The following is a 21,202-nucleotide window of genomic DNA, read 5'->3' on the forward strand; positions in this document are numbered from 1 at the left end:
TAGGATCCTGGATGGTTACTTGTTCAAGTTGAAGAGTGTCATCCTCAAAATTTTCATTTTCATTATTGCATTAAAGACTATCATCAAGTGATGCAAAATCTCTGTAGTTTCTGGTATGGTTCATGTCTAACAGGATGTCATTTTCACTAGTGGCTGTATATGGCATATCTATGACTGAATACCTAAAACCACAGTGAGAAACGTTTTGCTTTTTCCTCACCAACTATTGGCCATAAAAAACTCATGCAATACCTATTGAACTTCTCTTTAAATGCATTCGATGACAAAGAACTCACAACCACCTCTGGCAACAAATTCCACTCATTCACCATTCTACAAGCAAAAAATCTAGTCTTCACACCCTTCATAACCACACTCTTGCACAACCTTGAGGGATGGGGATGACCCCTTGTTCTCTCTATGCCTTGAAAAACTTCTTCTGCATTCTTATAAACCTCTTTAGTAACTTATATGTGTGTCTATCATGTCCCCTAACCTATCCACCAAACTTGTCAGTTAGAGAATGGGTATGCCATCCACTCAGGCTATCAGTCAGGCAAATGCTAGGTAAAGTAAATATTAAATAACGATTATAAATATATAAATCAATTCACACTACCTGCGCTCACAACCTACAAAGGCAATCAATTCCAATCATACACTGCTCTATGAGAGAAAAACCTAGCTTACACCATTTTCTTCACTGCATTCATTCTAAACTTCCATGGATGCCTTCTCGTCCTTTCCCTACCGTCCATAAAATTAAAATTTTCATCTACTGCCATATTATATGACCTTTTCAGAGGTTTGTAAATCATATCACTCTGATTTTCTCCTGTCTGCAGTCTCCACATTCTGAATCAGTCTTCATAACCTATATTCCACCATTAATCTTTCACACTCTCCAACTAAAAGAAAGGATTTTCACACTCTCCTTTGAACTTTTTCCACTCTATGGCCATCACCTCACCAACTAGGAGCTCAGGTGTACACATAGTAGTCCAGATGAAATTATTGTATTAAAGCCTTGTAAAGAGGCAAAAGGACTTCCTTATCCTTACATGTCTATGTTCATTTCAGCAGTGCAATTATCATCTGAGTTGTATTTGCATTCTTTGCCATGTGGCCCTCAAACTTCAACTCCTATCTATTAAAACTCCAAAATCCCTAAGCCTGATAAGTTTCTTCTAGCATAATCCCAACATAATAAGCCATTAAATATCTCATTACCTCAAAGTGCATTACTATACATTAACTAATATTGAACCGATAGGCAATTACACATGCCCACAGTTACAGCCTATTTAAATCATTCTGTAAATATAGCATGTCAGTTGCATTCCTTATTACACTTCCTACCTTTTGCATCATCAGCAACTGGTATATGTTGCTTATCATCACATCCTTACCGATGTTGTTAATGCAAAAACTAAATACTAATGGACCAGAGACTAATTTCTGGGGTATACTACTAGTCACCTTAAATCTTGCAACCCTCTACCCCTGCATACACCATTTTTGATATCTTGTCAGTTAGCCATCCTCTTATCCAAGCTAATAGTGTATAATCCAATCCCATATTCCCCAACTTATTCAACAGCCTTTCATTCTGAATGAAAGACTGAAAGGGTAAAGACTCACAGTCAACCTATTTCTGTATGTGAGATCTTATCAACTTTCAAAATCTTCACCATCATTTCAGAGATAGCAATAGGTCAATAGACACATCAGTCTTTGTAAAACTGTAGTGCAATGAGATTATTATCATGCATTCATTCCACTCTTATGGAATCTTCCCTGTTGATTCAATTATATCTAGCTAAAGGCATAGCTAGTTCAACTGAACACTCTTTTAGCATCCATGCTGACAGAGCCGGCGGGTGCTGCAGCCAGGGAGACGCCCCTTCATGCCTACAGAACCACACACACCCGGATCGTTACAGGGGCGCTTAGATAGAAATTGCATGCAGGTGCCAAAGACCCTAGCGCCGCTTCTGCATGCTGATATCCCATCAATCCCTATGCCCAAATTCAGTAAAGTTCTTATTCAGTTTATGCAACAGCTCTAGTACTGCTTCCTCATACACCTGAGTTTATTCATCCAGTGAAAAACTAGCACTGAGTTCAATGCTGCATACACCAGGTTGATAGCTTTTAGCAAATGGGCATGCACTACAAGAACAATCTCTTCTGTCTGTTTCCATCTGCATTCAGGAGTTAATCTTTCACATTCATTCTTCCTTTCTTTTACTTGCAGCATACTGATAGAATTCTTTAGGGTTGTCTTTAGCTTGTAGAGCCAGTCTTTTCATAATCAACTTAGCTTTTCGTACAATAGCTGACATCTTTTTCTTAAGAATTTCTCATTTAATAGTATAGCACATCCATTTCACTCCTGATTTGTTATTCTTCAACCTCTAGAGACACGCATTCTGATATTGCATAATGTAACTATTTTTAAATGCATTCACTGAACAATCAATGTCCTCTCCATCTAGCAAGTGATACCATGAGCTAGAACCTGATATACTCCTCAGCTGGTCAAAATTTCCTGCTTTGTAGTTCAGCATGTAACCTTTTCTGAATGAAATATCCATATATATTTAGACACTTCTCAGGCCAGTACATATTTTACAACTAAGTGCCAACCCTATAATTCTTTTAAAAGTTTTTAAGGTAAGGTCTCTATAGAACTGCATTTATTTCATGCTAATCTTTTTAAATTAACATAATTATATTCTAAAGGACTTATTCAATTGAAATGTGACCAATTAGTTTATTCAAATATAAAAATGCATTTTATTCTTCAAAACATAAAACTTACCAACTTCACAGTTTACACCAGAGAATCCATCAGGACATCGACACATATATTCATCTGGAGCAGTATTTTCACATGTTCCACCATTTTGACATGGCTCATGAGTACCACAGTAATTCAGATCTATATATCAAATATAAAATATCTGTTTGGTGAGGTGAAAATAATGCATTTTCACAACAACATAGGTAATATTTGCTGAATGAATCATTATTTAGAATTCATATAATTTGAGCATTATAAATTAAATAAAAACTTGACCAAATGACATATACAACAAGAAGAAGAAAAATATAATAATGAATTAACAAAATATTATGAAAATAAAGAAAGATAGTTACAGATGATAATATTTTAATATTTGCAACACAAATTAACAGGCTACATGCAGACTAGCATTTTAAAATTATCTTCCCCCCACCCCTCTTTGCAATAAATATTTCATATCTTTATAAAAAAAAATTGTAACAAATGATTTACAAAAACAAGATAGAGAAAACGAAATATACTGGCTTAAAAGGAAAAACGACATTTATTCATAATAACAACAGTATGAAGAAGTAACAAAATTCAGACTGCACATTCTGCTTTTTAGGGTGTACATTTAAAAAAGATCCTAGAATGTATACTCAGTCTCTTTGCCATTTTATCACTTTTAGTTTTGCTGGCACAACCCTAATAGTATTGTTGTTGCGCAACTAAAGGTCACAGAGCAACACTAAAAGTGATGATGGAACCAACAAAGGGACTGAGCCATATGTGCTAAGTTCTCTTCTAAATGTGCATCGTGAAAAGCAAGATAATGCAGTTCATATTTGGTGTGCACTTTTAAACTATGCAAAAATTAATAAACAAAATAAATCTAATCATCTGTTTCACATTACACTCAATGGAATGTCATGGGCAAGTAATCTGGCTTCTTTGAAACCTTCTTACTGCTTAAGATAGGGTGATAACTTCTGTCTGCATTGTCTGCTGGATGTAAATTGTGTGTGTGTGTTCTTCTGACCAGCTTGCTACTTTGTGGAATGAAAAACTTTGCCGCTTTCATGAGACTGATTAATTCGCCTTTGGTTGATAAGCTCTCATAAATGTTCGTCACATCCTAGACATTTGAACCTAATACTTCCAAACCAAAGGGTGTTACTTTTACCACCTGAGCTATAAGAGGCTCTTATAATATAAAATAAAGAACTCTTATAAGAATAAAGAACATGTCAACTAATTTTTCATGCATGATTAATTTTCACACAAAGAATTAAAACCAACTGTGACAAAGTAATTTGAACATAATTTTTTTTTCTTTCTCACAACTATTTTTAAACCACTATAGTACTGTGCATGTTTTAAGTATAAAACATGCAAAAAAAATAGAAATAAAAATAGTAGAAAAGAAAAAAGAAGTGTATTCTACTGTTAAAGATACCAAGCAATTTTAAACCTGGTTTTACTCCATTTTTTCCAAGTAAGTAAACAGACAATGTCAAGTTTGTCTGTTTGCTTACTTGGAAAAAATGGAGTAAAACCAGGTTTAAAATTGCTTGGTATCTTTAACATAACTATACCCAAGTTAAAAATACTTTCTACATGTATACTACTGTGTTCTTCCCCTAAAGGAATCAATTGTTTCCTTTTGCCTTTTAGGAACTTTGATGTATTTGAAATAACACAGATGCAGCTTCATGCATTTGCTAGTAGAATTTTGCCTAAGCTAGATGGTAAATGCACCATGCAGCAATATAAATGGGGGATGGGGAGAGGATACTATAATACAAAATATACAACAGAAAGTATACACACTACCTTACCTTGATCACACAAAATGCCACCCCAGTTTATATCACATATACACTGCCAAGGGGATCCATTACAATAACCATGTTTACAACCAGGATATGGCATACACTGATCACACAACTCTGATTTCCAACCTGGTCGACATCTAAAAAAAGTAAAGTTTGATTTCTAAATAACTGACATTTCTGTAATTGAAACTTTTAATTTAATTAAATGTCAAAATTAAAAAGAGGAGATAAACGATCTGGTTTCTAATATCTGTATGTGTGAGCAAAGCATAATGTGACTGTCACTCACAGAGATGCACAAAGGATAATCTTTACATGGATATAAGAATGTGTCAGGATTAGCCCTGAAGGGTTGCTGACTGGGTGAAGTATACCCTTAGCACATCTCTAGTCTCTTAAACTTTTTCATTAGAAGAAGTACACAAAGTAAAGTTCTTTACAGAATACAATAATAGTTTGTATTTTGTTTACTAGTTTTGAACAAATGTGATTTGTTTTCATAACAAATCATCCAGAATGAAACAGGTGAGCCGTACAGTTTTAATGATATGATGTTCATTGCTGCTTATAAATATTCTGCATTTAATTGCAATTTACAGCTCAAAAATGTGTACTTTTACTTTCAACTGGTGGGTAATAAGAGTGACAAGCAGCAGAAGAAACATACAGGAGTTCTGTAAAGCAATTGTTCTGACAGCTGAAAAACAGAAGGGGGGAAAAAAGCCAATATTTTGGCATGCTATGTGCATCAAAGATTTAGTTCAAAAACATTTTTTCCCCATTTGCCTATTTGAAATTTTTTTACACCATAAATTAACATCTAACAAGTGGAAAGCCTTATTCTAGTTTTTTTATATAATATTCCATGCAAAAAAAGGTAATAACCCTATTGTGCATTTGATAATGTGTGCAGGCTAAAAATAAGATAATCTAGTTTCTCTACTCTACAGACCAAACATGAAGCTTTTTAAGAGCCGCCTCAGGCTTTAAAAGTGGTACTTTTGAAGAAGTAGTCCCACTCTTTTGCTCACAGCAAAGTAATATCTAAATGCTCCAAGAATCATACATAACAGTTTCCATAACTCTCTCCAGCTGTATATCATTTGCAAACAACTGAATGTCTCCCTTTAAACCAGATTCTGTATAATCAATATTATTATTATACAAACACCTCTGTGGAGTCCGGAGACTCACTGCAGATGACTGACACTATCCACACAACATCTGTTACACCTCTCCTTGAACTCCTTGCCAGACAAAGCACTCACAACTGACTTTGGTAATGTATTTCACTTATTCACTACTCTCCACCCAAAAAACATAGTTCTCACATCCTTGTTAACCACATTCTTACTCAATGTCCAAGGATGACCTCTTGTTCTGTTGCCTGTAGCCAATTGCTGAAATATTTCTCCTGCATTAATCCTATAAATTTAATAACTTAAATGTTTCTGTCATATCTAATCTTTTTTGCCTATCAAGCAACTTTCGCAACTCACAAGCCCTATCTATCATCACAGGGGATATTCCACAGATGACTCACCAAGTTAGTCACTCACCTCTGAATTTTTGCCACCATTTTCTGATCAGACCTGAGCGCAGAAATCCTGATGTGGATGTATCATTGCCTTATAAAGAGGAATGATACCCACTTTATAAGCTACCTTGAATACCTTAGCAATATGCCTCCTGGGCTTCAGACCAGAGGGCATATTGCTAAGGTATTCAACTATCTACCAAGGTCATCGGTGCACCCAGGGAGCAGGCCAAGGGGCCCTGATCCCCTCCAAAAGAAAAGGAAAAAAACACCAGAAAAATTTCTAAAAATCTTTCCCTAATTAAAATTCATTTTTTTAAAAAAAAAATTTATGTTGTGTTGTGTTATGTCTTCTATTTCTATGCTACTTATGAATTAGTGGTCACATAAGGTGGGAATACCCAATAGCAGTCTGGAATCCTGGCCGCTGTGAATGAAGTAGTGCTCGGGTGGTGCTACTTCGTTTGCCCGAGCTGGGCCAGAGGAGATCATGGGTATCATGTATTGGCGATCACTGCAGATGCTCAGTCAGATTTGTCCCCCCCCCCAAAGATTAAATCTTGAGTGCTCAGCCCCCTCCAAGATTAAATCCTGAGTGCGCCACTGACCATCCCCAAGTTTCTAAACTTCATCAATTTCCAAGAGTACACCATCATCAATGTGGTACACAGTTTGTAATCTTTTAATCCCATATGCATAACCCTACATTTCTTCACATTAAACTGACACCTATTATCTTTTGCTCATGCTGACAGCCTATTTAAATAATCCTGCAAGCTTTCTACATGGCTTTGATTAAACTATTAGCCTATCCAACTTTGCATCAGCAGCAAATTAAACAATAATGGTCCAAGCACAGAGCCTTGCAACAACCACTAGTCACCTGCTTTTTCCTGGACTCTACTCCTCAATTCACTACTTTCAAGTATCTGTTCATCAGGTATTCTCATATCCATATCACCAGTTTCACATCTATCCCACGGTATTCAATGAGGTATGTTGTTCAAATGCCTTTGCAAAATCCAGCAGTATGATCATATATACAATTCCCTTTATTCAACTCAGATGTCAATCTATTATAAAAAGTTAATAAATTGCTAAGGCAAAACTGACCTTTAGCAAAGCCATGCTGGCCTTCCTACTCCCCATAGAATATCATATTCTTATTCACCCATTCCTGAATTCAGTCTTTGATCAACTTTTTGAATGCTTTTGCCACCACTCCCATGTAGTGATTGGTTTATAATTTTCTATTGCAGTCTTTGAGACTCCTTCATAAAAAGAACTATTTTGTCCTCCTTTCATTCCCTTGGGACCTTACCAGAGCTGAGACTTAAGTTAAACAGTTTAGTAAGAGATATTGACAATTCATTTGCACATTCTTGTAATACATGAGCTGATATCCCATTCAAACCCACGTCAGTATTTGCAATGAGGTTCTGCAATATCCTAAGCACCTCTGATGTATTAACCTAATTCTCATATCTGTTCCTGCCATCAGATAAAACTTGAGTGATAGACTTTTCAAAATTCGCCACTCAGTAACCTCACTATTACATCTTTTCTTCAATTCAGATGATAAAACAAGGAAAGGTGTGAATATGTATTCAAAGGTGAAATACTTTGACCTGAAAATTACAAGCCATCATCAGTGGCAAATGGTAGTTTAATACAAAAGTAGAATGCAAAGAATCACTCCTTTCTTTTAGTGCTACTCAGTGATCAGCATTCATATTAGTAAAATTATGGAGACTACAACCTCCTGCAAAATTTAAAAACTTATTCAACTCATCAAAGGATCCACTTCCTCCGCTAGCCAAATCCTGGAGTATACCGTATTCACTACATCCATAATTTGCCCTATATAGGTGAAACAGGACGCACAATTCCTATCAGAAAAAAAGAACATAAATGCCATATTAAATGGCTAATAACTATAGTAAATCTGGCCTTTCTGATCATGCCCCAAATACTCTACATCAGTGTTTCTCAACATGGGGTGTATGCTCCACAGGGGGGCAATTAGAAAATGTAAATGTACATATTTATATTATACTTTTTCAGAATTTGGCTGACTATTATGCTAGAGGAGGGGCATCAAAATCTTTGAGACATTGAGGTGGAGCATGATCCAAAAAAGGTTGAGAAACACTACTCTACATAGAATTGACTGGAAAGGCACCTGTTGTTTACATCACACCAAAACATCAGTGTAAATTTAAGGTCTGTGAAATTCTTATCAACCACCCTAATCATGAGATGAGATGTGTGTGATAAAAGGACCTCCCAGATGAGTCTTTGACTCCATGAGGTCTTGTTTAATAATAATAATCTTAACAATAATGGTGGTCTAAAAATCCCAAGAATATGGATGACACATATTCTACCCACTTAACCTTTTGGTCTAAGAGTTAATTATAATTAGGACTGTAAGCAATCCAGGAGGATTGCTTACAGTCCTATAGGCCACTACTTTGTTGTATTAAAACTATCTATATGAATTTGTTTTCTGATGATGTTATAAATAGAATACAGTGTTGATGTAGTTTTTTTTTTTTTCACTAGAGGTCAGGCCAGTGGAGTAACGATTGATCAAATCATTGTCACTTTGGCTTACTGTTAGAAATGTAACGTAGCTTATCTTTGTACATATGTGTATACTCTAGATGATGACCTTATTATGAAGGTCAAAATGTTGGGAAATTAAAATAATTATTCCTAACATGGTTGTAGTCTCCATAATTTTACTAAAATGAATACAAACAATAGATTGATTTGAAATAGTGAGCTACATGATGTTATACATGAATGGCATACACGAACAACATGTATGTTGTTCATGAATGTTATACATGAACAACACAGATATAACTAAGGAGATGTATTATTAGTATCATATGTCTCACTATTTCAAATCAATCCATTTCCATTCTACTTTGTATTAAACTGCTATTTGTCACTGATGATGGTTTGTAATTTTCAGGCCAAAATATATTGTCTTCAAATAAATATTATTCATTCCTTCCCTTGTGTTATTGTGCAACTGAAGAAACCATATAGCACAAGTATCTCTAAAAGAACACAATTAGATATGCTCCCTTCTGTCATCTCCCCACCATTAGCACCCAAATCAAATATTAATGTATAAGTTATTATTATTATACAGGTATCTCCATGGGGTCAGAAGACTCAGTGCAGGAGCTCCATTATTCACACAAAACCTATTATACCTCTCCTTAAACTCATTCACTGACAAAGCACTCACAACCATTTCTGGGAACCTATTCCATCAAAAAGTCTAGTCCTAACATTCTTGCAAACTGCAAGCTTACACAATTTCCATGGGTGACACCTTGATATTTCTTTTCTGCCATATACTGAAAAAAAGTCTTCAGTGTCAATCCTATAAAACCCTTTAATAATTTATGTGCTCCAATCACGTCTTCTTTTTTGCACTGATCAGCCATTTTTGAAGCCTGCAGACTTTCAATCTATTCTCACAGGAAGCATTCCATATACCTGCCACAATTTTTGTCACTTGCTTCCAGATCCTCTCCACTACTTCATTCCCACAAAATCTATATCTAAATCTGAGTGCAGTAGACCAGATGTGGCATTATTAAATGCTTTATAGAGGGGGACAATAACTTCTCTATCTCTGCTTGTTAATGTGTTCTTCCATAACCATGTAATCTGATGTGCTGTTTTGGCTACCTCTGCAACATGCTCTCTAACCTTCAACTCCCTGTCCAGTCACCTCCAAGTTTTTTTTTTTTTTTAATTTACCCATTAATTGTATACTCTGAATACTATTCTGGCTTACCAAATTTCAAAATCTTACACTTTGAAACTTTAACTGGTAGCTCCACTTGCCTACTCACATAGTCTAACCACATTCTCCTCTAAGGTAACGACTTCTGCTCTACTCCTCATAGTTCCTCCTGACTTTGCATCATCATGCAATCAGTTGCATATCTCCAGTTAAGCCTGTCCTTCCAATATCATTAACATACAAGCAAAACAATAATCCCAAAACACTGTTGCAGCACACCACTATTCACTTGCTTCTGTTGAGATAATGCTCCTCCCTGCACAATTTGCTGATGCTTGCATATTACATAAGTAGTTTGCTGAATCATTATTTTCTTCAACACACCCATGCTGACCATTACAGAGAATACTCTACTCTCAATCTAATTCTGGATCCTAGTCATCGCCAGCCTCTCCAACTCCAGACACACAGATATGTGTCTATAATCTGTAAACTCAGTCTTATCAAAAGTTTTGTGATGTGGAACAATTTTACTCTCTTTCACCTCCTTTGGAACTCTTCCTGTTGCAAGATGCTTGTTAAACAGGCTTGCTAAGGCTGCACTTAATTCACTGAACATTCACATAAGACATAAGTGATATGCCGTTGAAACCTTATTAACATCAGGTTTACAAGATTCCTCATATACCTCCATTTGTTATCAGTTCCTTCTCTGCCATATACCCCCCCCCTGCACTCTAGCTTCTCATGATGCCATATTTATGACATCTAAACTACTACTCACTGATTACCAAATTCTCTGCAGCATTTTCATCCATTAACATCATTCTCCCATAATACTTCTTTCTTCTATTGGTCATACATTGGAAGAACTATATATCTCTCTCTAGGCTTAATCTTTTCATTTGCTTTTCTTGGCATTTTGCTGTTTTTCCCAACTGAGTCCTGGTCTGCTCTTTGTACTTGTGCAGCTGATTATTAACTTTCATCTTGTACTGCCTCCATAATGCCTTCTTCTTTTTCCAGAACTGAATGCTTAATATCGTCATTCACACATTTTACACTTATTTAGCCTTTTGATCTTTAGCATACATTCAGACATTCTGCTATTGGAAATCTCTCGATCAATGCCCATGACAGAATTTATCTCCTTCCACTTAACTTCTCTTTTCATGTTCCAGCTCTAACATATTAAATTAAAAAATTAACTTCAAGGTCTTAGAGAAAGCAGTCAAGGGAAAAATACAGGAATGGATTGATGAAAATGAGATACTGTACAAGGGACAGCATGGCTTTGTGAAGGGTAGATCATGCTTCAGTAACTTGCTCAAGTTTTATAACAAGGCGACGGCTGAACTGGATAAGGATAATGGGTTTACAGTGATACTGCTCGACCTGGCAAAGGCGTTTGACAGGATACCACATGGAATTCTAATCCGTAAACTACAACATATGGGAATGGATATAGGGTTGGTGAGATGGATAGGTGAGTGGTTGATGGAGAGATATCAAAGAGTAGTTTATTCAGGAGTAGAGTCCAAAAGACGGCCTGTGAATAGTGGTGTGCTGCAGGGTTCTGTTCTTGGACCACTGCTGTTTAATCTGTTCATTAACGATATAGGGAAGGATCTAAGTGGAACAGTTCATTTGTTCACTGATGATGCAAAGTTGGGTAGGGCGATAGTGAATGCAAAAGATGTCAAAATCTTGCAGGATGACTTGGATAGATTGGAGTTCTGGGCTAAGGGAAATGGATGTCAATGTAATGTGACGAAATGTAAGGTTATGCATTTTGAGGTGAAAAGATTAGTAGCAGTATAACACATCGGTGGAACTGTACTCCAGGAGAATGATGAGGCCAGGGACTTGGAAGTGTTGGTGGATAGGGAGATGAAGTTTAGGGGGCACATTGCAAAAGTAGCTAAATCAGCTCATCAACTCACTTGGTTGTTGAAAAATACCTTGACGAGCAGAGATAAGCAAGTTATTGTACCTCTGTACTGAGCCTTGATAAGACCTCATCTCGACTACTGTGCCCAGATTTGGTCATCTCAGTTCCTTCTTGATAGGGAGGAAGTGGAGAGGATCCAGAGGTGAGTGACTAAGATGATAGCATGTCTATGGAATGAACCATATGAGAACAGGTTGAAGATTTGTGGGTTGCAGAAACTAGTTGATAGGCAGAAAAGGGGAGATATGATTGAGACATTCAAATTGCTAAAGGGATTCTATAGGATTAATTCAGAGGATATTTTTGAGATCAGGACTGGTGGTGGGAGAACTAGGGGACACCTATGGAAGCTGGGCAAGAGTGTGGTTAGCAGGGGTGTTAGAGGTGGGTTCTTTACTTTTAGAGTGGTAAATGAGTGGAATAAGCTGCCAGAGTCTGTTGTGGGTGCTATGAAGGTGAACGAGTTCAAGACAAGGTATGATAGATACTGTGAGAATGTAATCGCATAGTTGTGTGGACATGATGTTTAGGGCCTCCCTCGATGAGTCTTAGGACTCCCTGGAGTCGCCCAAAATAATAATAATAATAATATATTACCTAAGCTTTTCATAATCACCGGCCTTGTAGTTCCGCGGATATCCTTTCCTCTATTTGCCTTCAAGCGGCTGGCCAAATTCAGGTGATCACTTCGTGGTACTTTCACAATTGAAGAAAGAATCGCATCCTCTGATAAACTTAATACTACGCTTTGAAATACTGTACATCGATTGCTTTATCTAAACACGAGCTGAAAAACATGCTTTTTCACCCCACTCCCTGTGTGCATGCGCCAGCTTTTCTATGCCCAGTCACGTGGTCAACGTAGCGATTCATTCAGAAAAGCATTTGATGGTCTTAAGGACTATAAGTAAAATTTTTGATTATATGTTCTTATGAAATAGGTGTTCGATATAAATAAAATCATGCACACTGTGAGGGTTAAGGATCAATTCAGCGAATTTGTGAAATTTTAGGATTCTGACAGTATCGTAGATAGGCTACTAGCACCACTGACAAATTCGCGCCTTTTTTCAAACGTGACAATTTCGATAATTATCGAAATATTTTAACAGTTGTAATTGTTAAAATATCCTGTCAATGACCGTTATAGTATTATCGCTCTTGGCAATGCCTCAACACCACAGCATTTCTACGCCTCTGCAAGGTCGTACTTACATTTTTCGCGACCCGAGGCACTCGAGTGCTCCCGTGCCCCTTACAATTGAATAAAGACAAATAAAAACAATCAATATATACAAAAAAAAAAAAAAAAAACTTACGTAATGTACAGATACATATCAAATGTTAAACTAGCGCTAAGTAAAGATACTACAAATGTTTTTCCCAGAGTCTCTTTCGCAAATGTATCAATAATATTATCATAATTCAAATTATTCACATCATTTTTAATGAATAATAGTGATCAATTTGACATTTTATCCTGAAGCAAAGACATTCGTAAATATTTTTTTAAAGAAAAAAATGAACGTTCATCGCTGGCAAGTTAGAAAAACTTTCAGTATTGTTTCCACATGAGGAAATATTGATCTGAGTCCATTATTTTGAGGTCCTTTAATTGGCCCCAAACATCATGCCCACGGCAGAATTCGAACCCTCAGCCTATTTGGGTGGAGAGCAAGTACGCTAACCAGGTCGGCCAACAGTTGCTACAAAATTGCCAAAATATCATAACAGGTGAAAAATGGTACCTTTTAAATATAATTTTGATTTAATTTGCATTAACGATTTTTATACTCAAAATAGTGCATTTTAGTCACTGAAATTTTTTAAAACATTTTCTGGGGAAATCCAAATTCCCCACCCAACTTTCTTTTTCGACATTTGATGTACCTTATTTATGGGCACCCTATTTTAAGGGAATGGTAAAATGCGTTTAAAGTTGTATTTCCATGTTCAATGCACTAATCATACACTAATCGTGCAGTGTGAATACTAAATTGTTAATATCGTAAAATAAAATAAATATATAAAGCATAGATCGCATCTCATTATCCTGCCTCAAAAAGTACTAATTTCGTTTTCTTTAAATATCATTTTGCCGTTTATATAGCATGTTATACAAAGAAAAATGCAGAAACACTGTCTATTAATTAAACGCTGCACTGTATTAATATACTGTATATTGCAAATGTTGGCAAGTGCAAATTTCCTAATTTTTAATGTCATTGTTTACTTCTTATTTAATAAGAAGGGGAAGAGGGTGGTGGATACCGCAATAGTCCCATTCTTTTCTTTTTGCTTATTCTGAAAAGCGAGTGACAAACTCCATTTTCTCACGGGAATCGTAGTCTGGATTTGGTCAGTGTCTCTCTGTACTTATGTCTAACACGCTCTCGTGATCTAATCAATGGTGCTTATCGTTTTTTTTTTCTTTTTTCTTTCTAACTTTCTGCCTCAGTAAACAGTTCCAGTTCTACTTAGTTCTATTCTGTAACACAATCGGATGATTCATGTGGATCACTACGTAACCTCTGAGAAGCAATAATGAATATAGTTGAAGAGCGAAGGGAGAAACAAAGATACAACAAGATGGATTATACAAGATTCTGAGCGATGATGCTCAAGATTTTATTTATCTTATTTTTTTTATTTTTAGTATTATTATTATTTTTTTTTTTGAGAATAAGAATATTGTATAATCGTCATTTCTATGTGTTTAGAATATTGGGTTGTATTCATCTGATGAGGAGAAGAGAGGAAGACCAGCATTTTTTACCGTTCCTGAATTGATTCAGGTAGATTCTGTTGAGAGTTTTTTATGGCGTTTTGAAATCAAGCTCTCTCTTGAGAAAAAGCGAGTTTATATATATATATTTCACATTTCGGACTATGAGGGAAAGTAATACATTTATGGGTTTCGTGGAATAAGTTTTAGATGACAAATTGTTGTCTGTTACCAAGTGCCTTAAAAATCTTAAGTCAAAAAAAAAAAAAAAAAAAAAATCTATCATCCAAGAATTCTCAAGGTCTCAAAATAGTTACCAGACAGCATATTGTGGAGGTGGCTTAAAATCTAGTTACGACACTAAATGTATGTTATTTCCCAGAATCACAAAGGGAGTTTAGTGGAAGAAAACAGCATTACGCATTCGAGGTGTATGAACAACTGAAGAATGCATATTCAATAGACTATGCAAAGTAAAATTGCTGCGTTAACTTATACAGTTTGGAATTATGTGTATAAGCAGTTATGTTATAATTCAAATTTATGATATAGTTATGACTAGCACTTATTCATATTTTATGTCATATTTATTTAACCTTGTAAAATTCCTATAATATATTTCAGATATTTTACTTGCAATTTAGATGAATTTTAAATTTCGAACTTGAATTCAGTTTAATATAAAAAAGGAACCTATTTTGGATATAAGTCTAACAACAAGGATTAAAATTTTTAAGAACGGTATAGAAAAGGATAATAGAAAAAATTATATTTTATTCAAAGGAATTATAAAATAAAATTCAGTGTGAAATACTGCATAAACAATTATTACGAAGTGTAAACAACATACAAATAAATACGTGTTGACGAGAATATGCAAAATAGTTGTAGTACGTCTGCTATCTCATTTTTCTTAGTGTGCTAATAATTTCATTCTGTTCTAATTTATGTACTTTATTTTCTATATTAATATTATTATCATTTTTACCTGAAAGAAACAAATAGTAGTAAGTTATAAGCATTTATTGCTACAAGCTAGTAAGGTAATTTCTCGCAAAAAAAAAAAAAAATTCTTAACAGAATCCACACACTTCGAGTTTTGTTGGCAGTAGAATGTAAACTTGACCATACTGCAGTTCACCGAACAGTCAAGGTGGAAAAAAATATAAAAACGAAAAGTATATGCTATTTGATGAATGTGTTAAAAGTAAGACCAGATTTGAATAGTGGAATTTTGTTCCAACTCCGGATCAAGGCAACAAAGTGGTAATTATTATAATTTATTTTTATTATTTATTTATTTATTTTTGTAAAGTGAAATATTAGCAAGTAAACATCAACAAGCTCGTTCCGCAATGAGTCCTTGGAAGCACCACGTATTAAATAATAATAATGATAGCTATTCTTAATAAGAATCCATATATATATATATACAGGGTGTTCGGGATAAATTTGACATATTTATAATTAATTATATTTTTCCGTAAGTTACATGTATTAACACACACTTCTCTTCATTTAAAAGTTTGGACCCTTCTTCATTCACATACAAGATGTCAGAAAGGATGGATAGCTGGAACCCACCTGAATCATGGAAGAGAATAACTTGTATCATGATGATTCGTGCCCGCCATCAAAATAAGGATATTACGACTGCTGCCCAATGCTCCCTGAATACAGTAAAAACAATCAGGCATGAACTAGAGACTTGCAATGGTGACTACGAGGATGTAGCAAGAAGAAAGATCCCTAGCAGACGATCTGATTGCGTTCGTACAGCAGAATTCCTCGCAAATCTGCAGGAACAGGTGTTGAAGAACCCTGGCATTGGAATTCGGGCTTTGTTCGTGGAGTTGCTAACTGTAGTCAAGCCCTGGATAACAAGGGTAGCCAATGGTAGGCCGTATGTATGGCAGCAGGATTCGGCCCCTTGCCACACCTCTGGGAAAAGTCAAAAATGGTTGTCTGAAAATTTCTACGACTTCACCAGTCCAAATGTTTGGCCTCCAAACTCCCCAGACCTTAACCCCATGGATTATTTTGTATGGGGCGCAGTTGAAAAAGACACCAATCGCACTTCCAGTAATACAAAAGCCCAGTTAATGGATAAAATTAAAACAGTTTTTGCGGCCCTTCCCAGGGAGACTGTAGCATCAGCTTGTTCGAGGTTCCGAAGCAGAATTGAAGCTGTGATCGATGCTAATGGTGGTTATTTTGAGTAAATCTTGTTGATAGTATTGTAATTAACTCTGCCTGTAATGTTTTTTTGTCAATTCATTAAATTTAATAGATACAAAGAAGATTTTCTTTTTCCTTACGAAACTGTCAAATTTATCCCGAACACCCTGTATATATATATATGGTAATCTTCCTGTTTTCGTTCTTTGAACGTGTTCCATCCATTTATGTTTATATTTTTTAATTTTTTCTATTACTGGTTCTTGGTTTAATTCTTTCATGATATCTTCGTTTCTTTTGTGATCAAATAGGGTATACTTTGCAGTTTTTCTCATAAACTTCATTTCTGCTGTTGTTAATCTTTGTCTTTTTGTTTTATTGTCCAGATTTCGCTTCCATGCATTAAGACCGGTAAGGCTAATGTATTGTATACTTTTAGCCTGGTTTGTTTTTGAACTAGGTTTGGTTTAAATATAGAGTTAATTACACCTGTTATTTTTAAATATTTTGCAATTTTTACGTTTATATCTTTTTTATTTTCATATGTGATCATACATCCTAGGTAGTTAAATGAATTCACCTGTTCTAAGATCTTGTTATCTATTACTATTTTAGTTCTTGCTGGATCTTGTCCTTTAAAGGCCATGGTTTTTGATTTTTCCGTTGATATTATCATATATATATCTACTTTATATATATATATCTACTTTATATATATAAAATGATAAGCCTTTTTATGTCACGTTTGTATATCACGTTTTTTGAAACGTTTTTGAAACTCAGGGGCTATCCTGAGTGTCGAGTCCTCATTCGAGTCATCAGAATTCAAGGAGAACCGGCCTACCAGTCCGAAAGAACACGGGGGGGTAGGGTAGTAACGATTACCAGATCGTTACTACCCTACTTTTTTCCTGTTTCCGTTCGTTCCTATCTTGTGCCATTTCTTCAGTTGCTCCACACTCTTCCATGAATCTTTTCACCACTTCTACGCCAGGGGGGGGCGTAGCCCCCCAAGTATATATATACATATTACAATCTCTCTGACGCACGATCTTGAGTTTACTATTGTACCATAAAAGATGTCTGGCCGTGGTAAAGGAGGAAAAGATTATTGTGAACTTCACGCAGCAGTTCAAGGGTGATCAAGGAGGACTATGAATGAAAAGGTTATATGATCGATGAAAAGGTTATTGTGAACTTCACGCAGCAGTTCAAGGTGATCGCTGAGACTGAGTGTCTTTAACACAGCAGTTTAGCAGTTCAAGGGAGTTTAGCAGTTCAAGGTCGGAAGTTTAAAGTGTATTGAAGCATTGAAAAATTTGGATGATCGATAGTCAAATAGGATATATAGTATACAGAGTGTGTGAATTAACTCGCATCTACAAGTGGATTAGGATCGTCTGTACGAAGCAGCTAAAGAAGGTGCATGGAAGAGAATCCGGACACCGTAAGTAAATTTTCTATTTACTATTACCCATCCACTACCAACTCACAATAGTATACCGGCAGATCCAAATGGAGGAACTAACGTTAACAAACTTTAGCTATGAACAATTAATAACACTCTTCAGAAAGATAGGTTCAGAACTGGAAACCAGATATCCGGGCACTGTAACACTCATACAATCAGCACCAAACGACGAAGAACCTCATGGCCCCACTGACTTAGAAACTGAACAACCAGAACCCACCCCACAAGAACACTACTCAAACTCAGAAGACAAGACGGAAGACTTCGAAGTAATCAACAGAAACAAACGACGAAAGGTCACGGACACAGGAGAACAGGAAACACCAATGGACGCATCAACCAACACAAAAAAAGAACGCATTCCTCCAGTTATCCTCCGATCGAAGGAAAAATGGACGGAGACAGCAAATATCATGAAACACAGCCAGATCAAGTTCTCTACAGCAAGAAATACAGCGGAGGGAATACGAATACAACCCGAAACAGTAACAGATTTCAGAAACCTCACTAAAAAACTAGACGACTCACTGATCCCTTACCACACATTCGCATTAAAAAGCGAGAAAAACTTGAAAGTTGTAATAAGGGGAGTAGTCGAATCAATAACAACAGAAGAAGTAAAAGCAGACCTCACAAGACAGGGCTTTGCACCCATAAAAGTCTCGAGAATGCATAGAGGAGACAAAACCCCGATGCCGCTAATACTAATCGAGATAGATAAAGACAAACATGAAATATACAATATAAGAACAGTGTGCGACCTCATCATCAAAATGGAACCACTTCGAAGGAGGGCATCAACCGGACAGTGCCACCGATGCCAAAAGTACGGACACGCCCAGAGCCGATGCAAGGCAGAGTTCAGATGCCTGAAGTGTGGAGCCAAACACCCCACAGCTTCCTGTACTAAACCCCGTACAACTCCAGCAAAATGTGCAAACTGCGACGGCCCGCACCCTGCAAACTATAAGGGATGCCCTAAACACCCAACCAATGAAGTGACAACACGGAAAACAAGAGACCCAAGTTCCACAACAGACACAAACAAACACACGCCACCCACATCAAAACCAGCAACCCCCACAACTACCCGAGTAAACGCAACATATGCTGACATAGTAAGAACAAACCAAGAACCCACCACCCACAACCAACCACCCAACTCAGCCAAAATAACAGCCGCCCTAGGCGAAATGTTACTGGCATTCAGTAAGACAAATCCCACCCAAGAATCAACAAAACACTTCATGAAAAACGCACAAGTAATCTTCTCTACCCTCACTCATGAATAACACAACCAACACCAACAATTCACTACAGATAATATATTGGAATGCAAACGGCATACTCAACAAAATGCACGAACTAAGAGAATTCATACAAAGCATAGACACAGACATAATACTAATAAACGAAACTCACCTACGCCCATCAGACAACCCAAAACTAATAAACTACCACCTATTCAGAACCGACAGAACAACAGCCAGAGGTGGAGGAACAGCTATCTTCATCAGGAAACAACTTAGATTTAACGAAATAAAACCCCCCCAGCTCACAACCCTAGAAGTCACAGGACTACAAGTTCACCTAGCCAACACAAACAGCCTCAAAATTTATGCCACATACAACTCTCCAAACAAACACATATCTACCACAGACCTGTCACAGCTACTAGACAATAATGAAACCATAATAATGGCTGGTGACTTAAACGCTAAACACCCAGCATGGAATAGCAGGATTGCAAACAAAAACGGCAAAATCCTACACAATTTCATCGCTAACAGGAACATTGTAGTCGCAGGACCGATCGAACCCACACACTACGGCACGTTAGGGCGACCAGACGTACTAGACATAGTTATCATGAGAAACGTGAACCATCAATACCAGCTAATAACAATAAACGATCTAAGCTCAGATCATAACCCAGTCCTACTCCAGCTGGGCGCTACACCCGAAGAAACAACTACAAACCCTACCACCACAAACTGGACACAACTACCCACAAAAATCAAGGACACCATAGGACCCATACCTATCATCTCCACGAAACAAGATATCGAAACTGCAGTCTCCAACCTAGAAAAACAAATAACGCTAAGCCTAGCAGCAGTAACCTCGATTACATCCAACACGAAACCAAACCAACTCCCAGAAGACATCAGAAAACTCATTCGACACAAAAATAAAATACGCAGACAATATCACAAAACACTAGCGCCACAAGACCGGCAAGAACTCAACAAAGTTACTCAACTAGTCCGCTATGCAATCAGAGATTTCCGCAACCAACACTGGGAAAACACACTCCGTTCTATACAACCAAACGACCAAGCACTATGGAAACTCCTCAAAAGCCTTCGCAACACGTCAAGCTATGTACCACCAATTCATGGGGAACACGGCACGGTCTACCGCGATGACGAAAAAGCGGAAGCTTTCGCGGACAGCCTAGAACTACAATTCAGCCCCAACTACAAGAACGTAGACCTAACATTTATCACAAAAATACACCGACAGACAAGACATGTACTAAGGCACCACAACCAGCAACCGAATATCCGCCCAACATCCCCAAAAGAAATACGCGAAATAATTAAACACCTTAAAAATAAAAAAGCGCCGGGTCCAGACAAAATCACGAACAAATTAATCAAACACCTACCACACAAAGCACTCATGCACATAGTTGCCATCACAAACGCGATGCTCAGGCTTAGCTATTTTCCAAACCGTTGGAAGACTGCAGACATAATCCTGATCCCCAAAACAGGAAAAGACCCGAAATTCCCACAAAATTACCGACCCATCAGTCTCCTCTCCTGTCTCGGAAAAATATCCGAAAAAGTAATCCTGACCAGACTACAAGAAACAGCCACCAAAAACAACATCATCCCAGACGAACAATTCGGGTTCAGACCACAGCACAACACGGT

At 36.8% G+C, this 21,202-nt stretch overlaps 1 protein-coding gene across 1 annotated transcript in view; it reads right to left on the minus strand.

Moving 5' to 3' along the window:
* The window catches only part of LOC150101565 (protein jagged-1-like), a 246,161-nt gene that overhangs the window by 94,505 nt on the left and 130,454 nt on the right, over nt 1–21,202 (minus strand). Inside the window, exons 5-6 of the mRNA XM_090400841.1 lie at nt 4,630–4,763; nt 2,825–2,944 (exon numbers count right to left, since the gene is read on the minus strand). Of these exons, the coding sequence (XP_090256967.1) occupies nt 2,825–2,944; nt 4,630–4,763 (254 nt within the window). The remainder of the gene's footprint in view (nt 1–2,824; nt 2,945–4,629; nt 4,764–21,202) is intronic.

Source organism: Typopeltis vanoorti, chromosome 11 (genome assembly GCF_054136105.1).
Source record: "Typopeltis vanoorti isolate ZY-2024b chromosome 11, IOZ_Tvanoo_1.0, whole genome shotgun sequence".
Taxonomy (NCBI): Eukaryota; Metazoa; Arthropoda; class Arachnida; order Uropygi; family Thelyphonidae; genus Typopeltis; species Typopeltis vanoorti.